The 15923-nt window shown below is 43.3% G+C and overlaps 1 protein-coding gene across 5 annotated transcripts in view; it reads right to left on the bottom strand.

Moving 5' to 3' along the window:
* Positions 1–8221: 8221 nt before the first annotated feature.
* Positions 8222–15923, bottom strand: part of LOC115130197 (lethal(3)malignant brain tumor-like protein 4) — a 137468-nt gene continuing 129766 nt past the window's right edge. For 4 of the 5 annotated variants that reach the window (XM_029661078.2, XM_029661079.2, XM_029661080.2 and 1 more), the window contains 2 exons: positions 11605–11667; positions 8222–10034 (listed from right to left, as the gene is read on the bottom strand). In XM_029661078.2, coding sequence (XP_029516938.1) covers positions 9879–10034; positions 11605–11667 — 219 coding nt within the window. In that variant the 3' untranslated portion in view covers positions 8222–9878. The remainder of the gene's footprint in view (positions 10035–11604; positions 11668–15923) is intronic. The other variant, XR_003863743.2, reaches the window with a different exon arrangement.

The following is a 15923-nucleotide window of genomic DNA, read 5'->3' as shown; positions in this document are numbered from 1 at the left end:
AACCTTTACCCCTGTACATTGGGGGTAAACTTTTACCCCTTTACATTGGGGGTAAACCTTTACCCCTTTACATTGGGGGTAAACCTTTACCCCTTTACATTGGGGGTAAACCTTTACCCCTGTACATTGGGGGTAAACCTTTACCCCTGTACATTGGGGGTAAACATTTAACCCTGTACATTGGGGGTAAACCTTTAACCCTGTACATTGGGGGTAAACCTTTAACCCTGTACATTGGGGGTAAACCTTTAACCCTGTACATTGGGGGTAAACCTTTACCCATGACACTGGGGGTAAACCTTTACCCCTGACACTGGGGGTAAACCTTTACACCTGTACATTGGGGGTAAACCTTTACCCCTGTACATTGGGGGTAAACCTTTAACCCTGTACATTGGGGGTAAACCTTTAACCCTGTACATTGGGGGTAAACCTTTAACCCTGTACATTGGGGGTAAACCTTTACCCCTGTACATTGGGGGTAAAGGTTACCCCTGTACATTGGGGGTAAACCTTTACCCCTGTACATTGGGGGTAAACTTTTACCCCTTTACATTGGGGGTAAACCTTTACCCCTTTACATTGGGGGTAAACCTTTACCCCTGTACATTGGGGGTAAACCTTTACCCCTGTACATTGGGGGTAAACCTTTACCCCTGTACATTGGGGGTAAACCTTTAACCCTGTACATTGGGGGTAAACCTTTACCCCTGACACTGGGGGTAAACCTTTACACCTGTACATTGGGGGTAAACCTTTACCCCTGTACATTGGGGGTAAACCTTTAACCCTGTACATTGGGGGTAAACCTTTAACCCTGTACATTGGGGGTAAACCTTTACCCCTGTACATTGGGGGTAAAGGTTACCCCTGTACATTGGGGGTAAACCTTTACCCTGTACATTGGGGGTAAACATTTACCCCTGTACATTGGGGGTAAACCTTTACCCCTGTACATTGGGGGTAAACCTTTAACCCTGTACATTGGGGGTAAACCTTTAACCCTGTACATTGGGGGTAAACCTTTAACCCTGTACATTGGGGGTAAACCTTTAACCCTGTACATTGGGGGTAAACCTTTAACCCTGTATATTGGGGGTAAACCTTTACCCCTGTACATTGGGGGTAAACCTTTAACCGTGTACATTGGGGCTAAACCTTTACCCTGTACATTGGGGGTAAACCTTTACCCCTGTACATTGGGGGTAAACCTTTACCCCTGTACATTGGGGTAAAGGTTACCCCGTACATTGGGGGTAAATCTTTACCCCTGTACATTGGGGGTAAATCTTTACCCCTGTACATTGGGGGGTAAACCTTTACCCCTGTACATTTTATCAGGTTACAGCCTTTTTCTCAAATTGATTAAATCATTTTTTCCCCTCACCAATCTACACACAATAACCCATAACGACAAAGCAAAACCAGGTTAAGACATTTTTGCTAAGAAAATAAATAAAGGAAATATTACATTTACATAAGTATTCAGACCCTTTACTCAGTACTTTGTTGAAGCACCTTTGGCAGCGATTACAGCCTCGAGTCTAATTGGATATGACGCTACAAGCTTGGCACACCTGTATTTGGGGAGTTTCTCCCATTCTTAGCTGCAGATCCACTCAAGCTCTGTCAGGTTGCTGCACAGCTATTTTCAGGTCTCTCCAGAGTTGTTAGATCGGGTTCAAGTCCGGGCCCTGGTTGGGTTCAGAGACTTTTCCCGAAGCCACACCTGCATTGTCTTGGCTGTGTGCTTAGGGTCGTTGTTCTGTTGGAAAGTGAACCTTAGCCCCAGTCTAAGGTCCTGAGCGCTCTGGAGCAGGTTTTCATAAAGAATCTCTCTGTACTTTTCTCCTTTCATCTTTCCCTTGATCCGGACTAGTCTCCCAGTCCCTGCCGCTGAAAAACATCCCCACAGCATAATGCTGCCACCACCATGCTTCACCGTAGGGATCGTGCTAGGTTTCCTACAGACGTGACGCTTGGCATTCAGGCCAAGAAGTTTAATATTGATTTCATCAGACCAGAGAATCTTGTTTCCAATGGTCTGAGAATCTTTAGGTGCCTTTTGGAAAACTCCAAGCGGGCTGTCATGTGCCTTTTACTGAGGAGTGTCTTCCGTCTGGCCACTCTACCATAACGGCCTGATTGGTGGAGTGCTGCGGAGATGGTTGTCCTTCTGGAAGTTTCTCCCATCTCCACAGAGGAACCCTAGAGCTCTGTAAGAGTGAGTATTGGATTCTTGGGCACCTCTCTTCTCCCCCGATTGCTCAGTTTGGCCGGGAGTCCAGCTCTAGAGTCTTGGTGGTTCCAAACTTCTTCCATTTAAGAATAATGGAGGCCACTGTGTTCTTGGGGACCTTCACTGCTGCAAAACGGTTTTGGTACCCTTCCCCAGATCTGTGCCTCGAAGCTCTACGGACAATTCCTTCGACCTCATGGCTTGGTTTGTGCTTTGACATGCACTGTCAACTGTGGGACCTTATATAGACAGGTGTGTGCCTTTCCAAATCATGTCCAATCAACTGAATTTACCCAAGGTGGACTCCAATCAAGTTGTGATCAATTAAGGATGATCAATGGTAACAGGATGCACCAGAGCTCAATTTCTCGAGCCACCACATACAGTTCTGTGCAGAACATAATTGCATCCAAACACACTAAGAGACAATCGGGGCCGTATTAAGAACTCATAGGCCCCAGAGCTAGGTTTTCTACAATCCATAGATGACAGTTCCCATTCAAGTCAGGACTGGGAGCCATTGCTAGTGTACCAATGAGTTTAACACTTCAATTTCTACAGGAAGAGGTTCCAAAATCCTTCTATGGATTATATGCGGCCTTCCCGACTGTAGGCACACCGGTAACTAACAAAATAAAGGAAACACTTGAATAAATTAGGGAATTCAAAGTATATTATGGGTTGGGTGCATTTTCCTGGCATGGTTTAGGTGCACATTGTAGATTCTATGCCGAGGTGCGTTGAATCTGTTCTGGCAGCTCGTGGTGGCCCAACAACACCCTATTAAGACGCTTCTGACAAGGTATCCCCCTTTCCCTTTCATGTTGGTGCTTCCTTTATTTTGGCAGTTACCTGTACGTGCTTGTGATAAAACCTAATCCACAATAAAACCATTTTAAAAATATTGATCCTCTGGCGCTAAATTATGGGATATTTTGAACATTGAATGCAGACTCCTGTGGAATGCATTTGTCTTTATTAAGGATCCTCATTCCAGCAACATTAAGGCAGTTATATACAATTCAAAATATTACATGACATTACAAATCTACACATATTTACAATACAAAATCCATGTGTACGTGTGGTTGAATAAAATAAAATATTGTTTTATATATACATTACCAGTCAAAGGTTTGGACACAACTACTCACTCAAGGGTTTTTCTTTATTTTTACTATTTTCTACATTGTAGAAAAACAGTGAAGACATCAAAGTTCCGGACCGCGGACCGTCATTAGAGATTCCAGATCGTCGTTGGAGGTTCCGGACCGTGGATCGCCGTTCTAGGTTCCGGACCGTGGACCGTCGTTGGAGGTTCCAGACTGTGAAACGTAGCCGGAGGCTCCGGACCGGGAACTGTCACCGGAAGCTCTGGACTCGGAACTGTCGCCAGAAGCTCTGGACTCGGAACTGTCGCCAGAAGCTCTGGACTGTGGAGGTGCACTGTAGGGCTGATGCGTGGGGCCGGTACAGGTGGCACCGGGCTGGTGACATGCACCTCAGGGCGAGTACGGGGAGGAGGCGCAGAACGTACTGGACTGTGGAGGCGCACTGGAGGTCTGGAGCGTAGAGCTGGCACAACGCGTCCTGGACAAATTACCACCTTCGCACAGCAAGTGCGGGAAGCTGGCACAGGACACACTGCGCTGTGAAGGCGCACTGGGGATACAGCATGTAGAGCCGGTGCAGGATATCCTGGACAGAGAAGGCGCACTGGAGACAAGGCGCGCTGAGCCGGCACAACCCGTCCTGGACAGATACCCACTTTAGCACGACAAGTGCGAGGATTTGGTACAGAAGGCACCGGGCTGTGAATGCGCACTGTAGACAAAAAGTGCAAATCAATCCCAGAACAACAGCAAATGACCTTGTGAAGATGCTGGAGGAAACAGGTACCTACAAAAGTTATATTTTCTTTTCATCAGACCCAGAGGATATTTCTCCAAAAAGTACCATTTTTGTCCCCATGTGTAGTTGGAAACTGTAGTCTGGCTTTTTAATGGTGGTTTTGGAGCAGTGGCTTCTTCCTTGCTGAGTGGCCTTTCAGGTTATGTCGAAATAGGACTCGTTTTACTGTGAATATAGATACTTTTGTACCCGTTTCCTCCAGCATCTTCACAAGGTCCTTTGCTGTTGTTCTGGGATTGATTTGCACTTTTTGCACCAAAGTACATTCATCTCTAGGAGACAGAACATGTTTCCTTCCTGAGCGGTATGACGGCCGCATGGTCCCATGGTGTTTATACTTGCGTACTATTGTTTGTACAGATGAACGTGGTACCTTCAGGCGTTTGGAAAATGCTCTCAAGGATGAACCAGACTTGTGTAGGTCTACAATTGTTTTTCTGAGGTCTTGGCTAATTTCTTTTGATTTTCACATGTCAAGCAAAGAGGCACTGAGTTTGAAGGTAGGCCTTGAAATACATCCACAGGTACACCTCCAATTGACTCAAATTATGTCAATTAGGCTAACAGACGCTTCTAAAGCCATGACATCATTTTCTGGAATTTTCTAAGCTGTTTAAAGGCACAGTCAACTTAGTGTACGTAATCTTCTGACCCACTGGAATTGTGATACAGTGAATTATAAGTGAAATAATCTGTCTGTAAACAATTGTTGGAAAAACTACTTGTGTCATGCACAAAGTAGATGTCCTAACCGACTTACCAAAACTATAGTTTGTTAACAAGAAATTTGTGGAGTGGTTGAAAAATTTGTTTTAATGACTCCAACCTAAGTGTATGTAAACTTCCGACTTCAACTGTATATATACACATACATATATATACACATACATATACACACTGACTGTACAAAACCTTAGGAACACCTTACACCTTCCTAATTTTGAGATGCACCCCCTTTTGCCCTTGAACAGCCTCAATTCGTCTGGACATAGGTGTCGAAATCGTTTCACAGGGATGCTGGCTCATGTTGACTGCAATGCTTCTCACAGTTGCGCCAGGTTGGCTGGATGTCCTTTGGGTGATGGATCATTCTTGACACACATGGGAAAATGTTGAGCATGAAAAACCTAGCAGCGTTGTAGTTTGACGTTGATCTCAAACTGGTGCGCCTGGCACCTACTACCATACTCCTTCAAAGGCTCTTAAATATTTAGTCTTGCCCATTCACCCTCTGAATGGCACGCATACACAATCTACATCTCAATTTTCTCTAGGCTTAAAAATCATTCTTTAACCAATCATCTACACTGATTAAAGTGGATTTAACATGTGACATCAATAAGGGATCATAGCTTTCACCTGGATTCATCTGGTCAGTCTATGTCATGGAAAGAGCAGGTGGTTCCTAATGTTTTATATACTCTGTGTATATAGTGCCTTGCAAAATTATTCAGACCCCTTGGATTTCGTCACATTTTATTGTCACAAAGTGGGATTAAAATGGATGTTATTTTTTGTCAACAATCTACACAAACTACTCTCTAATGTCAAAGTGGAGGAATTATAATTTTTTGATAAATAAAACATTCAATAACTAAAATATTGTCCTGGCATGAGTATTCGACCTCTTTGTTTAGGCAAGCCTGAATTAGTTCAGGGGTAATTAACAAATCACATAAATTACATGGACTCACTGAAATAATAGGGGTTGACATAATTTCTTTATGACCAACCCTTCCTATGTCCTCCATACATACATCTGTACGGTCCTCAGTCAAATATTGAATTTCAAGCACAGATTCAACTACAAAGACCAGGGAGCTTTTTGAAAGCCTCATAAAGAAGGGCAGTGATTGGTAGATGGGTAACAACAACATATCAGACATTGAATATCTCTTTGGTCATGTTAATAACTATGCTGTGGATTATGAATTAAACTAGACACATTAAAGATAGTCATCTTTCTGAACTGAGCTGCAAGACAGGAATGAAACGGCTCAGGGATGTTACCATGATTTTAATACAGCTACAGAGTTCAATGGCTGTGATGGGAGAAAACGGAGGAAGGATCAACATTGTCGTGACGCCACAATAATGACCTAAATTACAGAGAGTGAAAAGAAAAATACATGTATACAGAATAGAAAATATTCCAAAACATGCATCTTGTTTGCAACAAGGCACTAATGTAATACTGAAGAAGAACACAGCAAAGGAATACACTTTGTGACCTAAATGCAAAGCCTATGTTCGGGGCAAATACAACAACAACACTGAGTAACTGCTTCCTTATTTTCAAGCATGGTGGTGGCTGCATCATGGTATGGGTATGCTTGACATTGGCAAATACTGTTTTTTTCAGGATAAAAAGAAACAGGATGGAGCTAAGCACAGGCCAAATCCTAGAGGACAACTTGTTTCAGTCTGCTTTACACCAGAGACTGTAAGAGTAATTCACCTTTCAGCAGGACAATAATCTACAAGACAAGGCCAAATCCACACTGGAGATGCTTACCAAGAAGAATGTTCCTGAGTGGCCAAGTAACACTTTTGAATTAAATCTGCATGAAAATCTATGGCAAGACATTAGTTGTTGTTTAGCCCAGATCCCCAACACCTTGATAGAGCTTAACGAATTTTTTAAATAATAATGAGCAAATATTGCATAATACAGTTGTGAAATCTGTTAAACAGTAGACTTACCCAAGAAGACTCACAGCTGTAATCAATGGGAAAGGTGTTTCTAACATGTATTAACTGAGGGTGTTGAATACTTATGCAACGACTATATTTTAGTTATTTCATTTTTTGAATTTGCCTTCCACTTTGACATGACAGAATATTATGTGTAGAAAAAAGACAACTCAATCTATTTTAATCCTACTTTGTAACACAAAATGTGAACCTTTCCAAGGGGTCTGAATACTTTTACAAGGCACTGTGTATATATTTTGTTGTTGTATATCTATTTTTATATAAATGAGCTTGGGTCCAAGGGCTCCAGGAGACCACCTACAATTTCTACATGAATATAGCTTTGATACATAGGCTTACTGCACACACTACACCAAGAGAAAGAGCATTAAATTAGACTGCTACTATAGAGTATCAGGTATTCAACTCTTACCTTCTGAGGTGCGGAGCCTGCTGGTTCTGTTCTACCTGATCATTAATTGCACACACCTGGTGTCCCAGGTCAAAATCAGTCCCTGATTAGAGGGCAACAATGAAAAAAATGCAGTGGAACTGGCTTCAAGGTCCCAAGTTTAATTTTAGGGCTACAGAGGATGAAGCCTGCATATGATGTGGGATGTGCCACCATACTCTCCTGGGGTCAAATGCCCTTGGGCTTACATCAAAACACTCTATACCAGCCATGTTCATGTGCTTTCTATTTTTTTCAGTCAGTGTGTTTTCATGTAAGTATAGAAATATCCAATCTATTGTATTCAATTCAATATATTCATAATAGGTATTCATATGTCCTGGAGGCATAGTTCTGGGATACTGAACAAGCACATTGTTTTCTTAAAATTTTGTTTGAATAATGTATGAAGTATCTTGGTCTCGCATCATCAGTTCTGCTGCTTCCATGTATAGTACAGGACTGACTGAGATGTATTTCGGTGATCCTGGTTATGAGTAGAGTAGAGTATGCAGGGTCAATGTGGTGTTGACCTTCTGTCCCTTCCAGGGTGGTCACAGAGAGAAATGGGACTGCAAAGTGTGTTTGATTTTCAAAGCAGTGAAAATGTGTCTGGTTTTGCAGCAGTGGATGGCTGGTTTGCAGTCAGAACTGAATGTGTCACACCACAGGACTGCCAGTATCTAAATTAACCATCCGAAACACGCTGCTGTGCAAATCAAATAGAAAGTGCAATCCGGAAGACCACTATCTGCAGTTGAATAAATCCCAGCCACAGTCCATTAATTTCCATTTTTGTACATAATGTCAAGGGGGACCTTGGAAGTTGGAAATGGGCGTGCAGCCTTCGCACTGTAGTAGTCAAATAAACAATAAATAATGCAAAACTGTCTTGAGGAGAACTAAAACGGAGTGTGGAGACGGCAGGGACTTTGCACTGTTTATTTGGATTGTGAAGTCATGTGATCTGAATCTATTAAGTGTGTACAAAGTGTAAATTCAGTGTAAGAAACAGGGTTTACAAATATGTACAACACATCTTTATGGTTCAATTAGTTGTCATTTTCATAGATAAGTGGTCGATATATGGAGGTAGATATCCGCCAAAATAGATTGTGAGTCACCTAAATACGTGTAGAATATGTTAAGGGCAGATATCTAACTCCATATTGGAGGTTGTACCAAGATGTAGCACTATTGTCCATGCACTAAACAGCAGTCTTGCGCGTTACAGCATTGAGAAAGACAAGCAGCATCAGAATAAAATATACGTTTCCGGATGCTTGACATTTGGGATAGAGAGAAAGTCCCTATAGGAAAAAAGCAGAAAGTACAGTAAACGGTTTCTTCATATTCCTGAAGTTTCAATGGAGTTCTGTTGAAATTTAGTAGCAACATTCATATTAAGACTAGAGAACAAATGATATAGCACAGTTGTTTCAACATATAGCTTAAGTTCCAAGTTATAGCAAAATATACAATTAAACTCTTAATTGTGCAGAAGATCAAGTATGCTGTTCTTTGATAATAAGAAAACAACTTCAACCTATCAGGACTGTGAGAAAACTTACCCCAATGGTAAAAAGGAGAGCAAAAATGAAAATGAAGGAGAACAGAAAAGACAATATTGGTCCTTTTCAACGAGTATGGATCAAAAAGTAAATAATGATAAACGTACATGGCTATTGTCTCGCGCTGCAGTACCACAGAAAGTAAGACTACATAAGATATCTTAACATTATAATAACATAAATGACACTTATTTAGACTATCTTCAGCTAAAGCTATCCCATGGTTTTACATTTTCCAAAACGTAAGTCAAGTTATTTTTCGTTCTTCTAATGTGCAATATATTATCAAATTAAATTGAAAACAATTTCCTCATATATAATATATTAATTTCCTTCAACTATGCAAACACCAAGATATTTTTCACAATAAATATAGGTGAGTTGATAGGTAGTGACATAACATTTATACAAAATAGAATCAAAACAAATCAAAATGGCAGAGAATATGTATCCCTGTTTGAGTCGATAGACAGAGATCGTAAGCTGGTAGTACCAGAGGTCAACTCCCGTACTGTGATGTAGACTGTAATCGGAATACACATAGCACCGTGATGACCCAGAAAAAGCACAGTTTGTCATGATGTAGTACACGGCTTTGTACTGTTGATGGTGATTGTCACTTCTTTGATCCTGAAGGAGAAAAGTAGAGCATGGAGAAGCTACAGCGTAAAAGACATAGAAAACTGTGCTGTGTAGCTGTAAATGCGGGTTTTGTTGAGTTGACCTTCATGACACCTACATTTGAGTATTAAAGGCAGAATTAGAGGCTGTGTCCAAGGAAGAAGACACACACACACACGCACATGCACACACACAAACCTGAAAGTCCATCGGTCTGGACAGATCATGTAGCGGCTTTAGTTGAAGTTCAAGTCCTTTAACTAAAGTGCCTGTAGGCCAAGGTGAAGGAGCAGGAGTCAGGGGTCAGGGGATTTTGGAATGAATCCATACAGTAAATCTATGTGTTTGACAGACACATAGGGTGGGCCTGGTGGGTGTGGCTTCCGATGCTTCATGTGTTGGCGTTGCCAGCAGCCGATTGGTTGTCCTCAGCGTGCTTGAACATCAGGATGGAGTTGTATATCTTGAGAGCAGGACCGAGTTTCACGCTCATGATCTTGACGATGTCGCGCTGGGTCAGCAGCAAGAAGGCTTTCCCGTCAATTTGCTGTTGGACGACAACCAATCAGATTACAGCATGGGTTAACAGCTGATATGCAGTCAATTGAACCCAGTGAGACTTAGAAAAAAAATCCCTCTCACTCTCTAAGGGCTAGAGATCTTATCTGCCAGTATACAGAGAGTATGAGCCATTTGATCATTTATGAAACAGTAATCGTGTATTTATCAGTTGGATCAGATGGTAAATGCTTGTTCAACGACTAAACGTGCAACTCACATTTTGTGTATGTAAAAAGCACAACTGTGGAGTGTTAACTGGGATTGGTGAAAAGGGGATTTCAATAACCAAGAGAGCAATGGCAAACACTAGAGTCAGATTAGCTGAGGGAAAGATGGCTGTGCTCGGAATGCTAATCGCTACTGCTACTAGCATTTAATGAATTGCTTTGGATTCCAGTCATGTCTCCTTACCTCTATATAATTATGAACTCAAACAAACCAAACATAGTGGACCAAACATAGTGGAGACGAAGGAAGAGAATCCATTTCACGAAGTGTTTTGTTGCAGACGGCAGCCTAACAACTATACGGGCAAAGGCTACTCCACACCTGTTTCGCCACATTAGTTTAGCCGTATGGAGGAGGGCCAGCATTAAAACTATTTAGATTACTTTGGACGGGGGGACTAGAGAAGGACTAGAGGGGGCCAGACGGGACTAGAGGGGGACCAGAGAGATACCAGATGGGATTAGAGGGGGCCAGAGGGGACTAGAGGGGGTCCAGAGAGGACTAGAGAGGGGCCAGAGGGGACTAGTGGGGGGACAGATAGAGACCAGAGGGGATTACAGGGGGCCAGAGGGGATTAAAGGGGACTAGAGGGGGCCAGAGGAGACTAGTGGGGGCCAGAGGGGACTAAAGGGGGACAGAGGGGACTAAAGGGGGCCAGAGGCCACTAAACTGGGGCTAGAGGGGACTAAAGGGGGCCAGAGGGGACTAAAGGGGGACTAGAGGGGGCCAGAGGGGACTAAAGGGGGACAGAGGGGACTAGAGGGGGACAGAGGGGACTAGAGGGGGTGCCAGAGGGGACTAAAGGGGGCCAGAGGGGACTAAAGGGGGACAGAGGGGACTAGAGGGGGCCAGAGGGGATAAGGGGGACAGAGGGGACTAAAGGGGGGCAGAGGGGGCCAGATACAGACCAGAGGGGATTAGAGGGGGCCAGAGGGGATTAAAGGGGACTAGAGGCAGGCCAGAGTGGACTAAAGGGGGACAGAGGGGGGACAGAGGGGACTAGAGGGGGCCAGATACAGACCAGAGGGGATTAAAGGGGACTAGAGGCAGGCCAGACGGGGCCAGAGGAGACAAGAGGGGGCCAGAGGGGACTAGAGGAGGAGGGCCAGAGGGGACTAGAGGAGGGGGACCAGAGGGGGATTAGAGGGGGGCCAGAGGGGTACCAGAGGGGGCCAGGAGGGACTAGAGGGGGACCATAAGGGGATTAGAAGGGGACCTGAGGGGATTAGAAGGGGACTAGAGGGAGATTAGAGAGGGGCCAGAGGGTAACTAAAGGGGGACTAGAGGAGGGGGACCAGAGGGTGGATAGAGGGTGTGTCATCTCTTACCTCCTCTTTGAACTGCTTGGCTTGTTCATCACAGCCGTGAAGAGAGTGGATGAAGTCAGCCACCTGGACAAAGACATGAAGAAGACAGACACACTAGTTAGTGTTCGTGTCACGCCCTGACCTTAGAGATCCTTTAAATTCTCTATTTGGTAGGTCAGGGTGTGATTAGGGTGGGAAATCTATGTTTATATATCTTTGTTGTCCGAGTATGGTTCCCAATCAGAGGCAGCTGTCTATCGTTGTCTCTGATTGGGGATCATACTTAGGCAGCCCTTTTTCCCACCTTCTGTTGTGGGATCTTGTCTTTGTGTGTTGCATGTGTTGCACTCCTAGCTTTACGTTCGTTGAGTTGTTTATTATTTTTGGTGGAACATTTCAAATGAAAGAAAATGTACCCTACCACGCTGCACCTTGGTCTTCATTTAACGACGGACGTTACAGTTTGGGAGACCATCTCAATGGAGAGCATCTGGTGGAGTTACCATAGTAACACTTTGCTTGAACCTTCCCAGTCATAAGGCCAACACCACAAGTCATGACTGGTTATGACGTCCGTTATGTCGTTGTTATGACAATGTTGTTGGCCTTATGATGAGGGGTTGTAACTGTTGATGGAAAATCAACAGACATAAGGAGATCAGTGAGTGATGTGTGAAGCTATAGCCTAATTATTACCACTCAGAAGAACAAATCATGTTGATATTGAGAACGTGTTAGCCTGTGGGCACTGACATTTCCTGAGGCTCTAAAGAAGCTAGCGATATTGCCATTCCATCAATACAAAAAGAACAAAAAGTGAAGGGATAGCGTTCAATCCAAAGCTGCACATATCCAGTGCCTCCTTGGGCTTCTATTGAACCATTTAAGCTACAGGAGTTGGAAAGAGTGAGAAAACTCCAACTTTCTGAAGAGGGGTTTGGAAACTTCCAATAATAGCCCAGGGTAGCTGGGGTTCTAGCGGGCCTGACTGCAGCTGTTACTGGGATAACAGCCAAGGGAATAAAGGGGGGTCAGAGAGCGTAAGAAGCTCCTGTATGATGGATATCGACTGCTTTACAACAGAAGACAATCTGCTGGAAGCCACTGACGTAAGACAATAGCCTTTAGAAAGCCTGTATCCTGCCAAAACATTGTCAAATGAGGCTTTTAAAAAATAGAATGAAAGACATGGCGAGGCGTAAAGTGCCACAGGACTTGCTAGTGAAAATGACTTCAATTAAGTACCCCAAAAAACAACAAGGTAACTCTTCCTCCTCTGTCAGGACATTCTTACCGTAATGAAAACATGGAAATTAGTCATAAAGCTACATTACCGGACACCAACAGAACAACCAGTTTATTCGGAGTCATATTGAACCATCTCAGTACAGTTGGCTGTAGCCTCGAGGTTAGAGAAACAGGCCAGTAACTGGAGGGTTGTCGGTTCAAATCCCAGTGCTGACTGCAAATGTATCAATTTTGTGCAAATGGGTAAAAAAATATGTATTGTATTGAGCATAGCCCCAACACCTAAAACAAAAGCCACACGTGAAGAGAACCCCGGCTGCATCCGTGTTACATGAGGGTGTGATGAACAGCTATTCAATATAGTACATTATGAAACAGCTGTTTGTTCCAGTCCAAGACCCTTAGGTCCTCATCTCACCCAGCTAACATCTCCCAAAATCTATTACCTCACTGTGCATCACTGGCCAGTACAAAATAAACACAAATGTCCCTTTTCACCCTGTGTTAAGCACAGGCCCTGTTTGAGTACTCTTAAAATGGATCCTTCCTGCCTTCCTTCCTTGTTGTTATCGCCGATCTGACATGACATCTCACACACATTCACACAAAACTAACACACATCCACTGTATATGCACATGCAAATGCATAAGGACAACACAAACACACATTTACACTCATCATATGCTGCTGCTACTCTGTTATTTATTGTACTTCTCATTATTATGTAGCCTGAATGCCTAGTCATTCTACCCTGCCTTCATTTACATAACTACCTCAAATACACTACATGACTAAAAGTATGTGGAAACCTGCTCGTTGAATATCTCATTCTAAAATCACAGGCAATAATATGGAGTTCTCCCCCCCTTTGCTGCTATAACAACCTCCACTCTTCTAGGAAGGCTTTCCACTAGATGTTGGAATATTGCTGTGGGGACTTGCTTCCATTCAGCCACAAGAGCATTAGTGATGTTGGGCACTGACTTTGGGCGATTAGGCCTGGCTCGCAGTCGGTGTTCCAATTCATCGCAAAGGTGTTCGATAGGGTTGAAGTCAGGGCTCTGTGCAGGCCAGTCAAGTTCTTCCACACTGATTTCGACAAACCATTTCTGTATGGACCTCACTTTCTGCACAGGGGCATTGTCATGATGAAACAGGAAAGGGCCATCCCCAAACTGTTGCCATAAAGTTGGAAGCACAGAATTGTCTAGAATGTCATTGTATGCTGTAGTGTTAAAATTTCCCTTAACTCGAATTAAGGGACCTAGCCCAAACCATGAAAAACAGCCCTAGACCAGTATTCCTCCTCCACCAATACTTTACAGTTGGCACTATGCATTCTGGCAGGTACCGTTCTCCTGGCATCCGCCAAACCCAGATTTGTCCGTTGGACTGCCAGATGGTGAAGCGTGATTCATCACTTCAGAGAATGTATTTCCACTGCAGTCCAATGGCGGCGAGCTTTACACCACTCCAGCCGACCCTTGACATTGTGCATGATGATGCGGCTGCTTGACCATGGATACACATTCGATGAAGCTCCAAACGAACAGTTATTGTGCTGACGCTGCTTCCAGAGGCAGTTTGGAACTCGGTAGTGAGGTCAGACACGTTTTTACGTGTTACGCGCTTCAGCACTCCCGTTCTGTGAGCTTGTGTGGGCTACCACTTCACGGCTGAGCCGTTGTTGCTCCTAGACGTTTCCCACTTCACAATAACAGCACTTACAGTTGACTGGGGCAGCTCTAGCAGGGCAGAAGTTTGACAAACTGACTTGTTGGAAAGGTGGCATCCTATGACACTGCCATGTTGAAAGTCACTGAGCTCTTTAGTAAGGACATTCTACTGCAAATGTTTGTCTATGTAGATTGCATGACTGTTTGCTCGATTTTATATACCTGTCAGCAACGTGTGTGGCTTAAATTGCCGAATCCACTAATTTTAAGGGGTGGCCACATACTTTTATATATATAGAGCACCTCGTACACCTGCATATTGATCTGATACTGGTACTCTCTGTATACACTGAGTGTACAAAACATTTGGAACACCTGCTCTTTCCATGACATAGACGGACCAAGTGATGGACTGGGTGTATTGATATACCATCCAAAGTGTAATTAATAACTTCACTATGCTTAAAGGGATATTCAATATCTGCTTCTTTTTATTTGTTACCCATCTACCAACAGGCCCTTCTTTGTGAAGCATTGGAAAACCTCCCTGGTCTTTGTGGTTGCATTTATGTTTGAAATGTACAACTCAACTGAGGGACCTTACAGATAAATTGTATGTGTGGGGTACAGAGATGAGGTAGTAATTAAAAAATGATGTTAAACACTATTATTGCACAGAGTGATGAGTCCATTAAACTTGTGACTTGTTAAGCACATTTTTACTCCTGAACTTATTTAGGTTTGGAATAACAAAGGGGTTGAATACTTATTGACTCAAGACATTTCAGCTTTTAATTAATTTGTAAAAATTTAGAAAAACATCATACTACTTTGACATTATGGGGTATTGTCTCTAGGCCAGTGACAAACAAATCTAAATTGTATTAGTTTTAAATTCAGGCTGTAACAAGAAAATGTAGAAAAAGTGGTGTGCGTAATTTCTGAAAGCACTGTATATCTGCAATGCAGAATCATGATAATGCAGCGCCCAAAGCTGCCGCCTTGAAGCAACTGGCCAGTAGTCTGTACTGAGGCAGACCTGGGCTCAAGTAATATTTGGCTTCCTTGAAATATTTGTTTGATTGAGCCTGTCTAGAGTGCCAGATGGGTGGTGTTTGCACCTTTAATTATATTGCTTTCAGAATCCGAATGACTATTTGAACCCAGGTCTGAACCCAGTGGTAGGTCTATTCAGGCTGAATTATTCTGCTAGCAATAGCTACAGAGGACTGCCTGCTACCTGAGTGTCATGTCAAATACCTGGCCTCAACATTAGAGAGCATAAATGTCAGTCTGTATACAGCACATTATAGTGAGGAGAGGCATCTGAACTGAAACACACTGTAGTCTCCAGGACATGACTAGTAAAATTCTCTATTAGCTAAGTGCCATTTATGGAAGTTCAAAACATTCCA

The sequence above is a fragment of the Oncorhynchus nerka genome, linkage group LG6 (assembly GCF_034236695.1).
Source record: "Oncorhynchus nerka isolate Pitt River linkage group LG6, Oner_Uvic_2.0, whole genome shotgun sequence".
NCBI lineage: Eukaryota > Metazoa > Chordata > Actinopteri > Salmoniformes > Salmonidae > Oncorhynchus > Oncorhynchus nerka.
The sequence above is the reverse complement of the archived record's forward strand: the minus strand, read 5'-3'. Positions and strand labels throughout refer to the sequence as shown.